At 33.0% G+C, this 15,919-nt stretch overlaps 2 protein-coding genes across 4 annotated transcripts in view; one reads left to right on the top strand and one right to left on the bottom strand.

The window, feature by feature from the left end:
- LOC149080562 (fibroblast growth factor receptor-like 1) overlaps positions 1–1,967 on the top strand; it is a 45,134-nt gene extending 43,167 nt beyond the window's left edge. For 2 of the 3 annotated variants that reach the window (XM_089239687.1, XM_089239686.1), the window contains one exon: positions 269–1,887. In XM_089239687.1, coding sequence (XP_089095813.1) covers positions 269–495 — 227 coding nt within the window. In that variant the 3' untranslated portion in view covers positions 496–1,887. Of the gene's footprint in view, positions 1–268 lie in introns of all 3 variants that reach the window. The other variant, XM_089239684.1, reaches the window with a different exon arrangement.
- A 1,279-nt stretch (positions 1,968–3,246) lies between these two features.
- The window catches only part of LOC149080561 (serine/threonine-protein phosphatase 2A regulatory subunit B'' subunit gamma-like), a 38,903-nt gene continuing 26,230 nt past the window's right edge, over positions 3,247–15,919 (bottom strand). The window contains 4 exon segments of the mRNA XM_089239683.1: positions 3,247–8,482; positions 12,825–12,952; positions 13,862–13,999; positions 15,481–15,556. Of these exon segments, the coding sequence (XP_089095809.1) occupies positions 8,377–8,482; positions 12,825–12,952; positions 13,862–13,999; positions 15,481–15,556 (448 nt within the window). The 3' untranslated portion in view covers positions 3,247–8,376.

Genomic DNA, 15,919 nt, shown 5'->3' with positions numbered 1-15,919 from the left:
TTATTTTTTAATTAAATTCATTTAATATGTATATTATTTAATATTAATATGTATATTATTTAATATTAATATGTATATTATTTAATATTAATATGTATATTATTTAATATTAATATGTATATTATTTAATATTAATATGTATATTATTTAATATTAATATGTATATTATTTAATATTAATATGTATATTATTTAATATTAATATGTATATTATTTAATATTAATATGTATTTTTTTTCACAAAAGTGAATGCAAATTTTATCTTTCAGCTATGCCATCTCCACATGTACAAGCATCCATGAATGATTCCACAATAATAATATCAGTTATTTCTGCGAGTGTACTTTTTGCTCTATTTACAACATTATTCTTTTACTGCTTATGCTGCAAATCAGCGAAGAAAGAATCACAAGAATTCCCTGGATCTACTGCATCTGCAGCTGCTGATACAAAGGAAATAAAGAAAAAGACCATGAGAGCACAACTAATTGTTTGAATGGATCCATTAGGATTAGAAAATGGTATAGCAATAAAAAAAAAATAAGCGATGCAAATGAAAACAAGAGGTTTGAAGAAGAGGAGAAACTATGTTCTGGTTGTTATTCGTGCATGAAAGAAAGATTGTAAATTTTTTGTGCTAAACTCTGTTCCAAAAGGTCCAAGCACTGACACAAAGAAAAGATTTAAAATTTTGTGTGCTCATGAGGTCTTACGTAAATACTGGATGGTTACATCACTATTTCAAATAAAGGATGCTTAAGTTACAAACAACCACATAACAAATAGCAAGCAGATTTACTTCATAGGACTTAATTCATGAATTATAAATCTTGTTCATTACTAAAACTTATATAAAAAAAATGTTTTATTCTGATATAATTTGAAAATTAATTTTGGTCAGCTTGACCATATAAAGGTAGACATGCTAAACATAAGACTGATTAGATAAGGCTGAATATACATACAAACTCACATACGACAAACACGGATACTATGCGTATACTTTCCACATATATATAATGTTTTTCCATGTCCCATGAATTGCATACTGCTTATCTTTACCATTTTGATCACTTATAATGAATACCGATTTCTGCAAAGTACACCTATAATGAATTCTCAGCCAGTTTTTAATAGAAAATTTCTTTGTAATCAAATTTAAATCTTATTAGTAAAGTTACTTTTTTTCAATGTGAAGGTACAACTAATATTAAATGCCCCTTTTCTTTCCCTGGAAGATATTCGAGTAGGGTGTTTTTGAGTTCTGTATAAAATCCCCATTGCTTCACTTCCTTTTCTCTATTATAAATCCTATTTTGCTTGCAGAAAACCATATCAAGAAGAAAAGATGAGGTAATTTTTACCCCCAATCTTACCTTCAAAAGACCCTTATTGGCACATTTGCCAATCTTTAGCTAGATTCGGACGTTGGTTGTGGTAGTGTTATCATGTGTGAATTACTTTATGAGAATGTCAAATGCAAAACGCTATGCATGTTAAAAATTGAAACTATACAATTGGCTGAAAGCCAAAAATGTAAAAAGTGAGGTACCAAAGAGAGAGAGAAAGAAATTTGGGATTGTCTGAGGTGTGCTATCCACAATTTTGAAGAACAAAGAGGAATTCAAGATAAAGATTTTGGATGGTGAACTGAAAATCTGCACGAAGAGATTCAGAGAAAAGTTTATACTAATGTGGAGCACTTTTTAAATAATTCAAAAAAATGTTCTAGTGATTGGAACTTAGTAGAAGAAAAGGCATTACACACTGGATGCTTATTCTGCAAAAACGATTTTAATGCAAAACGTCTAACGTCTACAATCAAAGAAAAACACAGTGATTGACAAATACTTTCTTTGATGTATATAAGATTTTGATTAAATTTTCTTTCTTGAAAATATGTTACATGAAATTTTTATTAATCATTGGTGCCAGGAACCAAATAAAAGATTGCATTTCGTAACTTTCAAAAGTAATTTTTTTTTACTTGCATAGCTTCTAGGATTATGTGCCAGTATTTGAAACATATTTTGTTATGGGCTGCTCCACGGAGCCTGTGCAAACTTCCAAGGGCTCCGCAGCCCCTTGAGGAAAATAAAAAAACACCCAGTAAATTTGAAAAAAAGAATTATAAATATTTTTGAATAAAAATAAATCAGTAACTTTGATGAATAAATACAAAATAGGTCTATGGGACTCAGTCTTAGAAAATATATACCAAAAAAGGGTTCTGCGAGTCAATAAAAAGGTTGAGAACCACTGCATTAAGGCATTAGCTATTGGACAGGAATAAAACTGGATGCTCTGTATAATATTGACCCCCCCTGATAATTTATACAAGAGCTGAGGACCATACGGTTAATGTTTTTTTTTTTTTTGGAAATAATTTTTTTGCATTCAAACAGCTTTTAGGATGATGAGAGACAACATTTGAAGCCTTTTTCAGTTTCCTCTAAGATTAATATTTAACCCCTTAACTGACACAGCAGAAAGCACTAAACCACCTTAAAAATGCCACATCTTTTTTTTAACGAAGTAGGTTTTCTTACGAATTTCAGCATGCGCAAAGTAAAGGGGATAAGAAAAAGTGCTCCATTGAAAAATCAGATTCATAAAATTTCTGGGCATGTCAATGATGATATAAAATAGGTATACCCATTAAAGAGTAAAGAAATCAGCTATTAGATAATCATAAGAGTGAACACACTGTACATTAATGTGAAAAGTTATGTCAGGTTGCCATGGTAACTAGAAAATTGGTTGGCAACTAAAATTTTCTATGTATGATTATATTATATGCTACACTGGAGTCTATATATGATTGCTAAATTTTCTGATTTCATTACAGTATGTATCTTAAGATGGGAAGAAGCTTAGTTCAGGAGAAGTAAAAAAAACCATTCAGGTCTATTTTTCTCGAACAAAAACCATACTTGACTGGCGTTAAAAAATGTTTTTGATTTGTCAAACCCTGCAGTTAGGTGATGATCAGTTGTTATCTTTGGTCAGAACTCCTCCTTTTCATATCACAGAAACCCATTCGAATCACAGAATGTTAGAATGAATACAATGCAATAAACGTCTACATAACAAGTACAGCTTATAATGATATAAAAATGTCATGAATATAAAATTAATTTAAAAGAAAAACACACATACAAAATAAATAATCAAGATTGACGTTGTGTCCCAATATAGATTTTATTTCATTTTTTATCATTTCAAATATATTTAGAATCACTGTGAATCAAACTATAATTAAACCTTTTGTTAAACATTATATTCAATTGCATCTTTGCACCGTATTTAAATTGAATCAATTAATTAACAAAACGTTTCACAAATGTAAAAGAATATATTATCAGTATATGAACTCATGATGATATGAACAGTGGGGCTGCAATGCCCCACACACACACACAAATAAATGGGACTTATCAAAGTACTGCTCATCACCATCCTCCCTTGCGGCCGGAGACGACCAACAGGTACTAAATACTATATTTTCAGTATTTTAAAGGGGTCCCTTGCTCAAGCATTATGAGCACCCCAGGGAAGTGCGTAATGCGCGAACCTACACGTGAAATGGCAGCAAAGAAAGTGAGTGTAACTGAGAGTTACGTCTACACTAAAAGAAAAAGCTCTGATGTGATTGGTTAATTAAACTTTGGAAACGGAATGATATCTCCATTTATGTTTTAATATCTGGACACCATCAGTGTACACAAAAGTCATGGCGCAATGGTTTCAATCATGTACATCAAAAAGTGGTAAGCAAGAGATGATATGAAAGAAAAGAAAAATATGTTTCTCTATGTTTAAAATGAAAATAATTCTCTCTATGTAATTTCAGAAGTTTAAATATATATTTTGGAAGGGCAAATGACATTCACGACAATGAGAATCTTGCTATTACGAGCAAATTGCGATGCACCGATCAATGAACCAATGTTAAATATACAAAAACTATGAGGATATAGCAATATTTTATAGAGAAGCATTTATCATTTATTATAATGGCAAATAAAAAAATCTTGAAAAGGTTTGGGTTCTTCTAACTCTCAAGATTTACACTAAGGATGGACTATTATCACTATACCCCAGTGTGGTTCCCAACCTTTTTTCCTTCCCGTACCCCCAGAGCAATGTGACTTACCTTCCTGCACCCGCTTGGATATGTTTTTTATCTTAGAAAATTCAGGTTTTCTGTAATTCAATTGATTACATTAATTATCCAATAATTAATTTCCATGAATTCTTTTACTTATTGTTAAATGTTTTTTTTTACTATGGATAATATTTAATTTTGGCTTCATTTTTTTGAAAATTAATTCAAAAACAAAGCTAAAAAAAAATTTTTTGAGATTTGTAAAGAAATTCATTGAAAATAGTTCTTCACTTATTGATTCGAGCTGCAACAACTATAACAGGCATCTTGAACACGGTACCCCTTGGAGTACCCAGAGTGCTCAATGCTTGTGCCTGATTTTGTGCTTGTGAGCACTTGATGCAATTAAACACCATGCAGAAATTGCATTCAAGGATTGAAATCGTCATTTCATACATTGGTATGTTAAACTTGCCATAAGGGTGCTCTTCTTTTGATGATGGGTACAGGCAGTGCTAGTGAGTGGAAAAAGGTTGATGACCTCTGAACTATAAATTAATGTTCCTTTGACACTTGACTGGATTTTTTTCCTGAGGCGTGTACACGACAGTATCAAATCTAAGCACAGCATACTAATAACATGCGGTAAACAAACCACGAAATAGTTTAGGTAAATAATGGTATCTTTCCTCAACCAAAATGGAAAACAAGTACAATCACTAATCCAAAAAGAAACTTTTACAACGCAAAATTTGTATGACACATTTTTGCGAGTAAAAGTCAGAAGATGAGGTGTCAAAATATTGGTATGATTCATATTTTTTTTTAAAATTAGCCAACATTTTGTAATTTCTTTCCCCATCTCGCAACCCCAAAAAATGCTCTCCTGGTTGGGAACCATTGCTATATTCACACATCCCATCCTCCTATACACAGGCTTTTCACTTTGAAAACTGGAAGGTGATGCTCATGCTTCGACTTTTGTCATTTCCAGTGGCTGACAGACATTGTCATCTCTTACTCAGGGTTCTCACTCAAAAAATGAGAAAAAGTAGGAAAACGCAGGACTAAAAAGTAGGATGTGGGAGGGTAACCCCCTTAGACAACATAATCATAGCATAATGGAAAAAAATTCTAATATTAAAAAAAATTAATTTTCAATTAACTTTTTTTTTCATAGCACTATTTCAGTTTCCTATAAGATTGACTCAAGCCAAAGCAAAATGCTAAATGACTTGGTTACAAAACGAATTTTTGGCCAAAACAGTGTACTAGCAATCACAGATAATTCTTTGCTGTCTCTCCTCATATAATTATATTGCATTCTTTTTTGGAGTCTTTTCCAAAGTGCAGAGCTTGTTGACTCTCTTCGACAATGCCCAGCAAATTTTGAAGACGTACGTTTTTTAAGAATGACGCTCCTTCGAGACCACTTTCAAAAGCACAGTGTGCAGAATGTGTAAATTACAAGATCCGATATAAATAAGGCAAGGTGAACCAGATAGTTTTACTGTGTGTCCATAATTTTTTAAAGGGATTTGTTCACATTTTACTGTTCGATGCCAGTGTTGACAAATGAAGCACTTCCATTTCTAGCTCTTTGCTGAGCATTGTAAATATTGTTTATGCCTCTTCATGTCTTAAAAATACAGAAGACAACTGAATGCTATTGGGTAGCATCAGAATCACCAAACCTAGAATAGGTCTATGTATCCAACTTCTTTGAAATGCAAACTTTTTTGTTTCCCCTATTTGCACCGTAATTTTGAACGATGAATGTTACTTACTGTCCAAGACCATGAAGTAATAAATACAAAATTATTTTTCCCATCCAGACAGAAGTTTTTAATGACTACTATACTTGTTGAACCCTCAAACTAAGCATATGAAAAATTAATCAACCAAATGGTCCACATACACCCCCCCCCCTCCCAAATAACCTTAAAAATGATAAAATTTCTGCTTTGGCAGAATCGTTAATTGCATTCTTCAACATTTGTAATATTTGGCAATATATCAATGATTTCCTGCTCAATTAAAATCAATTACACAAATTTTGTCAATAGGATTTGGTAAAAAAAAGTAGGACAAAAACTAGAAAGTAGGACAAAACTAGAGAGTAAAACCAAACCGAGAAAGTAGGACAAAAACTAGAGAGTAAAACCAAACCGAGAAAGTAGGACAAAACTGAGAAAGGACAAAAACTAGAAAGTAGAACAAAAACTAGAAAGTAAGACAAAACTGAGAAAGTAGGACAAAAACTAGAAAGTAGGACAAAACTGAGAAAGTAGGACATTTTACCGAAAAGTAGGACGAGTGGGAGCCTTGCTTACTGTTAAGGTATATTTAAGTGGAAAATACATTTTACAGTCATTTCTGAATGATTACACAAATCAATATGCAAAACTTTATGAATATTTTTGTAATAATTCCGCTAAAAACCTTCCCACGTTTCATGGAAAGATGTTAAAAGTACCCAAAAAAAATGGATTTTTTGACTTCTTGATGGTTGACCAAATTATTTAACTCTATAGCGTCCAGATCGGGAGAAGCCGGCAGAGTAGGTTAATGCCCGTAACCGCCTCAAGTCGGCTCAGATAGGGGGTATGGGTATGTTTTGGTCGGCTTTTGTCACCAACGGGAAAGAAGATGAAAGCTCTTGTCAGAGGAGGGAACGGAAAAGACATCTGCAACGCCCTATCAATGGGATTTTAAAAGCTGATGTACTAGAATGTTCCTTAGGGTACTCAATGCATTTTACAAAGAGATAATACTGTGAGGGAAGGGGTGTTTTCAGTAGACAAATTATCTCCAAAAATCCATTGCAATGAAAGGGTAGCATGAATAGAAACTCATGGAGAACCAAGTGGGGAGAAGGAAAGTGTCTAAAATTTGGACGAGTCCACTTCGAACACAAAAAACTTGGTATTTTCACGAACCTCCCAGGTCTTCTATCTGGGCATTAAAGATTTAAACAATAGGAAAGGCATTTTTATGCTAAAAAAGTCTGAAAATCAGCTATTGTGGACCAAAAAGCAAACATCTCATTCAAACATCAATTTTTTCAAACAAAATCCTCTGAAAGACATTTTAAATGCAGATGAAACAAATGTTCTATAATTTATTTCCCAACATAACAAAAAAGTTAAATTTGCTTATAATGGAAAGTCCATAACGACTATAATTTTTCTCACATTGACCACTCATTGTAATACTGTAATCGTGTATCAGCTCATTTATTGAAACAAAGATTATCACAAAATGACAAAGTAAAAAGGACCAACAAAGCAAAATTTTTTTCCCCTTCAAAAAAGTTACAAGGCTGTTTTGATTGACTTGGTTTTTATTTTATTTTTTAATTTATTTCAAATGTCCTATCTTTCAAAGTTATGCTTTTTAAAATGATCATGCAGAAAAGAAGTACAATTCAACACATTAATGATATGCAATAAAAAAAACAGTATTAATAATATTTCTCTGTCCTTTAGGCCTTAAAATCCAACATTTTTGAACAGATTAACTAGACATACCTCTTAAAAAATAAATATCTTACATCCACCAAGTATCAGGCACGAAGCTAGGAATCTTTTTTTCCTTCTAATTTTGGTCATAAATGCAAAGTTTGAGAATTGCTCGTTAATCCCAAAAAATCCTAAGTTATGAAACAAAACTTTCTCTTATCACCTTTAAGAAACAGGACTGTGTTGTGAAATTTATACTAGTCATGACTTCTTTCTATTCACTTGAGTTTATTAGCTACCAAAAGCTCATATTAATCTTTAAATGTAATCTTGACAAGTGAATACTGATGAAAAATGCTATAAAGCAGGGATTAACGAGCACAACGTCCCCATGGCAACTGAAAAATTCTTATATAAATTGATGCCTAAAATTTCCTACGTGGAATTACTAAATTGGAGTCTGACAACAAAATTTTACAAATTCATGTCAGCTTGTTTACCTGCATGGAAAAGGGTTCTATGTCCAGCAAATTCCGAAAAAATTATGTTTTACAATTAATTATGTTAACTTTTAAAAAATGTTGCTAGCAGCCAATTTTATTTCCCCATTTGTCAATCGTTGCTTAATAATTAGTACAAAAATACTTTTATTTTGCAAGTTTTAGTTCTATGATTTTATTACAGCCCTTTACTAACATATAAGTCTCATTTTGAACCTCTTACATATAAAATAATTGCTGTATATGTACAGTAATAAATACTGTTCAAATAAATAAGTTAACAAAACATCTTTCAAACAAATTGATAGTTAGACTTGTGCTTCATTGTTTTCTCCAGCTAAAGCTTCTCTATTCTCATACGTCCAAAACCCATTCAAATAAATCAGAATGCTAACAACTGTATCACCTTGTCCACTGAAATAAATATGATTGTAAAATAAATATAAAACAAAAAGAACTTTTTTTTCCCTCTAAAAATAGCTGCAAGCTATTTAACATGTGACTGGTTCTACATATTTTTTATTTCAAACTTTCCACACTTTTAAAGTTATGCTTTGTATCATTATACAGTGAAACCTGTATGAGACAGAAACCTATTGTGAATGGAATAAAAAGATAGTCCCATCAATGATTAGTGCTTGGATATATACCCCAAAACAGAATATGCCAAAATCTGAGACGTAAGTTGCAGAACAATCTTGAAGAATTTTAAGAAAAATGTTGAAAACACTATTATGGGAACTGCAGAACATTTCCAGTCAGTTGAGGGCTCATTGCAGAACAATGCAAAACATTATGCTTTGGAGGATATAGGATTTTAGGGGATACTGTAACTCGACACCCCAACAGTATCGACGAACATGCCAACTTAAGTGGATGTCGAGTTGGCGGGATTTCAATCACAATTTTTGTCTGATCGTTTTTGTTTATATAATTAAATATACATTAAAACAATTCCATTAAATAAAATGCTAATTCACATTAAGTTTAATTCGGGGTTTTCTCATAACAGAATCAAAACAATTAAAAAAAATTACCTAATGAAAAATAATCAAGTATATTAATTTGTTTTTCTTTCCAAAGAGAAAACAAAAATTATTCTACATTATTCATTTCATCCTGGCGATTGTTTGACTTTTTCCTGAGTGCGTAGGAATTGGCGTATCACATCTACAGCTTTTAATGCATCACAGCGAGATGGTGCAGGTACTTCATTTGAACTTTCTGATTCTATTTCTTTGGAACATGGCACTTGCTCTTTGGTTGATTGATTCTAGAATATCATCGTCTTCTAATAGTCCCGAAGTTACAAGATCAGAGTCAATGTTCACAAATACATCCTCGATACAATCACCCGTAGCGCTATTCATGCTTTCTCCACACGTAATCTGAGGGGAATCTTTGAAGAAATTATCATTTCACAAGACTAAGAGCAAAAGGCGAGTTTTGCCTGATTCTAGTTTTTTAAAAATTTAAACTTTTGATTTCAAAGTTAAAGTATGAAGTTTGCGTGGAGCCATTGCATTTACGGCCGCTAATACTGATGATGAAAACCAAATGACATGTTCAGCATCTAACCAGGCTTTAGCTCTTTTTCTTTTACTCCTTTTCCAAGAAATCGTAAATTAGTTCCCACGAAAACATTCTCTGCAAACGGCAATATCAAACCTCCCAATAGATAAGATTTTCATACCTATTGGATGCTGACAATATTCACACTTCTTTTTTGACTATGAAAAGAATGAAAGACCTTTCCTGGAAACTTCACTAAAATGATAAGCCGGCCATCAGGTTCCAAACATTCATTCTTCACATGCACGCCACCCTCTCCACTGCCAACGCATAAAATGTACTCATCAGAGAGAACAAAGAAATGAAGAATTGTCGAAATACAAATAAACAATGTCTAGAAATGTTTAGTAAAGGGACAAAAATTGTAGTCGACTAAAGCGGAGTTAAGCCAAACATGTGTCAAGTTAGAAAGTTTTCCCTACATTGAAATTAGTATTGTGCCAACCAAGGGAATAATAGATGTTGAGTTATCGAGATTCCACTGTGTATATATAAACTGAAGAGCCAAAAAAACTGGTTCACAGGCATGCGTATGCAAATAAAGAGATACGGAACCAATCAGAGTACGGCGCTGCGGTTGGCAACGCCTATATAACACAACAAGTGTCTGGCATAGTTGTTAGATAGGTTACTGCTGCTACAATGGCAGGTTATCGAGATTTAAGTGAGTTTGAACGTGGTGTTATAGTCGGCGCACGAGAGATGGGACATAGCATCTCCGAGGTAGAGATGAAATTTGGATTTTCACGTACGACCATTTCACGAGTGTACCGTGAATATCAGGAAGATCATGCAAGAATGGGACTGACGAGAATCATTAAACGTGACAGACGTGCAACCCTTCCGCAAATTGCTGCAGATTTCAATGCTGGGTCATCAACAAGTGTCAGCGTGCGCACCATTCAACGAAACATCATTGATATGGGCTTTTGGAGCCGAAGGCCCACTCGTGTACCCTTGATGACTGCACGACACAAAGCTTTACGCCTCGCCTGGGCCCGACAACACAGACATTGGACTGTTGAGGACTGGAAACACGTTGCCTGGTCTGACGAGTCTCGGTTCCAATTGCTTCGAGCTGATAGACGTGTACGGGTATGGAGACAACCTCATGAATCCATGGACCCTACATGTCAACAGGGGACTGTTCAAGCTGGTGGAGGCTCTGTGATGGTATGAGGCGTGTGCAGTTGGCGTGATATGGGACCCCTGATACGTCTAGATACGACTCTGACAGGTGACAGGTACATAAGCATCCTGTCTGATCACCTGCACCCATTCATGTCCATTGTGCATTCCGACGGACTTGGACAATTTCAGCAGGACAATGCGACACCCCACACGTCCAGAATTGCTACAAAGTGGCTCCAGGAACACTCTTCTGACTTTAGACACTTCCGCTGACATGAACATTATTGAACATATCTAGGATGCCTTGCAACATGCTGTTCAGAAGAGATCTCCACCCCCCTCTTACTCCTATGGATTTATGGACAGCCCTGCAGAATTCATGGTGTCAATTACCTCCAGCACTACTTCAGACATTAGTCGAGTCCATGCCACGTCGAGTTGCGGCACTTCTGCGGGCTCGCGGGGGACCTACACGATATTAGGCAGGTGGACCAGTTTTTTTGGTTCTTCAGTGTATATATACACCTTTATAAAAAATGAAAACCTGCCTAATACAGAGTACTATTTCAGTCTCTTGAGGATTTGTTTCATACAGGTTCCACTGCACATGAAAAAATTTTAATTCACAGAGCTTATAACAATGATATTAGACTTTTCCTCTCCATAAGTATTGAGGAAAAGGGTTTGAAACTTTATTCTATGCATAAAATACTCCACTTGAATGAATGCTTTATTTTTTCCCACAATTTTAAGCTAATCTTTAAATACCTTCAAAATACCATCCTTTTAGAATTAAGATGGTTTGAATGTAAGGAAGTTATATACGTGGTTCATGGCTTTTGATAGCAAATATTACTACGAAAAATTTTTAAATAAATTTTGAAGCAAACAAAATGAATGAAAGTCAGATGGTGCAGTGATGGTTAGTACAGTGGATACAATAGAACAGCATTTCTTAACTTGTGGTCTGTAAAAATACGATAGGTGGTCTGTAGGCAGACTTGAAAATTTGATTCTAACTTTTTGTAACAAAATTTCCATATTAATAATAATGTTGTAGGCCTTTCTACCATTCACGTTATAAAAATGTTACAGAAATCCCTTCTGCAATCAATTACATTTTAAGCAAAATTTCATCTTGATAAGCACAAAAAATGACACAATTTTTAATAAATTTATCTTCATTTCATACTTTAGTATTTTGTGTTGTTTTGCTGTTGGCGATTTGACTCAAGTGTTTCAGCACTAAAAACATTTGTGCTACACTTGAAAGGACAGCCCCAAAAAACTTTTGGGCTTGAACTCCATAACATGACTGATTTTATTTATGGCAAAATGAAAAGTAAAATAATTCATGCTCATGAATTTTAACCAGTTCCATATTTTATCCAGCAATTTTTTATAAGCGAGATGGCAATGTGGCATTTTTTTCGAGAAATTACAGCAATATTAGTAACATTCAGATTTGAGTAAAAATTAAATTCACGTATTAAATTGTTTCAGATATTTTATTGGTCCTTGGATTCAGTAAAGTTGAAAAATTTTATGATAGAACATGACAGCCTAAACCCCGTTATTTATTTTTTGTGACCAAAGATAAATGAAGCACCAACATATACAAAAGCACTATTAAGGTACCACAGAGATGTGGTAGTCCAGAAAGTAAACATTTTTATATTGATTTATAAGCTAAAATAAATAGAACCTTATGTAACATACTGTGAAAACCGAGTTTAACTGTCTTATTAGTACTAAGTTGCTATTCTATTGCACACTATAAAAAAAAAAAAAAAAAAATTGTATAATAAATATTCTTGGTTTCATGTTCATTAACCTTTAAAATTGCTCTCATCACTCATGGACAATGAGATTGGTAGGCTGTTCTGATAACTTATTAATTTCTGATGCTGAAAAAAAGGGAAATTTCCCTCTTTATGCATATATCTCTAACTATTTAAGCAGTTCAAGGTTAAGTAAAATATTTCAATAAATGTTACAAATGATGAAGAAAATATTGATAAAATTTTATACAATAAAAAAAATAAAACTTTACCTTGATATTAGATCCTTCAATATTATCTTAAAGGGATTAGCTGGTCGCACCATATCAAATATTTCATTGTTTACATCTTGCAACGATACTGGATGATGCCCATTTATCTTCAATTGCTCCTGTATAGCCTGAGGAAATGAATTTTGTTCAGAAATAGTAAATAAAAAATATACAGCCGGCACAAAAAGTTCCCAGACTTCATTTTTTGTGGTCAGGTTTGTTGTGCAATACATTAAATTTCACCTTGAAACTTTGAAGTGCTCGGATTATTCAAACTTACTTTTTCAAAGCCTCTTTGTTTTCCGCCATTAACAAGTTTTCTTTCATTCTCATTTTTTCCTCAAAATACAAGTAATTTCATTCTTAAGGGGGTCTTAACAGGGTAACAGGGACTGAAGGGGTATTGATTCCATAACCGGATTCTTCAGCAACTTTTCAGATCAGAATTTTTCATAGGCCTCTACAGTAAATTTATATAGTTTACAAGAAAAAAAACCATACATATTAAGCTTTCAGGCCCCTGTCAGTCTCATTTAAGAAGAGGCCATGGTTCTTGCAGTTCTGTAGGATAAAAATAGGTAAGAGTAGGGTCCCCCACTTAAATTTTTTTTTTTATTACTTTTCAGATAATCTGAGTTTCCATTAATCCAAAGTGGTCTCGGTCCGACTGTACTTTATAAATATAAGGAAGTTTAAGGATTATGGGATAGTCAGGTAATATGGAAAATACTGGGTTTACTCTACTGTCAGGTATGGTTCAGCTTTTAAAAGGTTTCAGTTTCTAAAAATCTGTGCAGCATAATTAGCAGATTGAGCTCACTTGTTATCAAGTCATACTGCTTATCAAGTCATTTTTATTCAGTTCCCAGGGTGACATATCGAGGCCAGACTATACTTCAGAGGTAGCTATCACTATACACTACAAATGAGTTTACATAATTTATATCATTCCAAATGTAATTTTTTAAGTTTTTAACTAAATTTTATAACAAAAAATATCTCAACCAGTCACACCAATTAACGAATAATCTTATTACTCTGAAGAAATAGTTTAGATTAAATGTGCTCAAGTATTTCTTTTGCTCAACATCCAGTATCTGGAAAAAGTATTGCACAGATTGAGAATCTTTTCTGTTCTCCATGGCTAAAATAAAATCAAGATATGTTTTGTAATCCTAAAAGAAAAAGAAAAGTCATACTTTATTTCTTTTTTTTATTATTATTAAACTAAACTTATTAACCACACACAGACAATATGGGAAAATAACACACATGAAATATTCAAGCAAATAATGCATACACAAAAATCACATGATCAACTATTGTTATGCCCAAGGGATCAAAATGATCCAACATGTTTTCTGGTGTTCATATTAAAAAACTTGAATTATTTCACAATGAAGATTTTTTTAGACAGATTTGTTTCTTAAAAGAAAAAATTCAGAAAAAGTACATTTTTTTTTAGAAATTAAAGAGAAAATTAAACCCATTGAAAAACATTCATTTTGCAAAATGGCTTATAAATTTAAATCAACAAGACAATAACCATGAAGTACTATAGAGGAACACTATATCTAAAGCAGACATATTCTTAGAAGAACACTTGGGGTGTTAACATGAATTACAGGTTGTCATTCGAAAATTAGTAGCATCCAGACCCAAAGAATGCCCGATTTTTTTAAATGCAAGATTTTGGGTGGTTACGTATGCAGATTATGTTTAACATAAAATGATCAAATGTAGTTCTTTTAAAGAAAGAAAATTAAATGCTGAATGAAAAGCAAATGAAATTTTGATGGTCATCAACTAAATTAAACAGCTCTACAGAATTTTAGTTCAACTGGCTAAAAAGTGCCATGCCAATGCGGTAATTTTGAAAATGAACTCCAAAATCTATGCCGAAAATCTAAAGGAACCAAATTATTGATGGCCGGATATTTTAATGTCAACTTGTATAAAGTACCACCATTGCCACAGTCTGCTGTTGGTTTTCTGTGGTTCTCAGCTTCGAGGCATGAATGCGAGCCAATTTACCAGCTAAAAAGTCTCACCACAGAGAACAATAGGCCTACAGGTACAGTTATTCAATCATTACACTTCATTTATAGTTAGAAAATTGACTGCAGCACTAAAAATAACAAGCATTACACAGAAAAAACTTCACATTAGGTTCACAACACATACATGTACATTCCAACATGTATCAATTAGTTAGAAGTTCTGCAGAGGAATATGGACAAGGTGCATGTCTGGCTTAGTAAAAGTATCATATTAGTATAAAAGTATCACCCTTTGCGATGCAACTAGTCGGAGATATGCTTCTCTGTTCGCGCGAGCAAAAAAAAAAATATTTTATTCAGTTTTCTTTTATGAAAGACAGTCAATCAAACATCAAACATTGCTAGATTCAATAGAAGAAAAAAAGGAGGAACACAGTACATTAGAACATATATTCATACACCACCTATATGTCATCGCAAGAATTTTATTTCAAGAAAAGCAATTCAAATCATCTCCTGATGATTGAGCAGGTCATTATCTATGCAATGGAAGCAGCTAAAGATTGAAAATTGATTTAAGAAAGTATTTTTCAAAAAAAAAATTATGTTGCTTGAACAAACTTTACTACTTAAACTACTGATTATGGTTTTCTTACCATTTCACCATCATATGTCAAACATTCTTGAAATAATCTGTCTATAAAAACAGAGGTTAATGTACCAGTACAATATCTAAGGGGGAAGAAAAGATCAAAACTATAACATAATGACTGATTCTTCATTGAAAAAGACAACATTAATTAAAAAATTTCAAAGAATTTAGGTTCTGAAATTCTTAACTTTTTTATAAACAGAAAAAAATTTATGACTTTGCCAAATTTAATTACATTCTGTTATAACAAAGCCTTTGAATTTTAGAACTGACTGACATCTCTTGGGCAGAGACTTGGAGAGAGCGAGTATATGGCTGAATAGTATATGCAGGATGTAATTAAACTGAGGGTCAGAATTGTAATGGGTGATAGAACTTGATAAAACTAACAACTTTTACCATACAATATGAAGTTGTAAAGTAAGCAGCAAGTCTAGAGGGGG

Source organism: Pholcus phalangioides, unplaced genomic scaffold (genome assembly GCF_987345545.1).
Source record: "Pholcus phalangioides strain wild (caught in Gottingen) unplaced genomic scaffold, Ppha-v1.0 ptg000011l_1, whole genome shotgun sequence".
Taxonomy (NCBI): Eukaryota; Metazoa; Arthropoda; class Arachnida; order Araneae; family Pholcidae; genus Pholcus; species Pholcus phalangioides.
The sequence above is the reverse complement of the archived record's forward strand: the minus strand, read 5'-3'. Positions and strand labels throughout refer to the sequence as shown.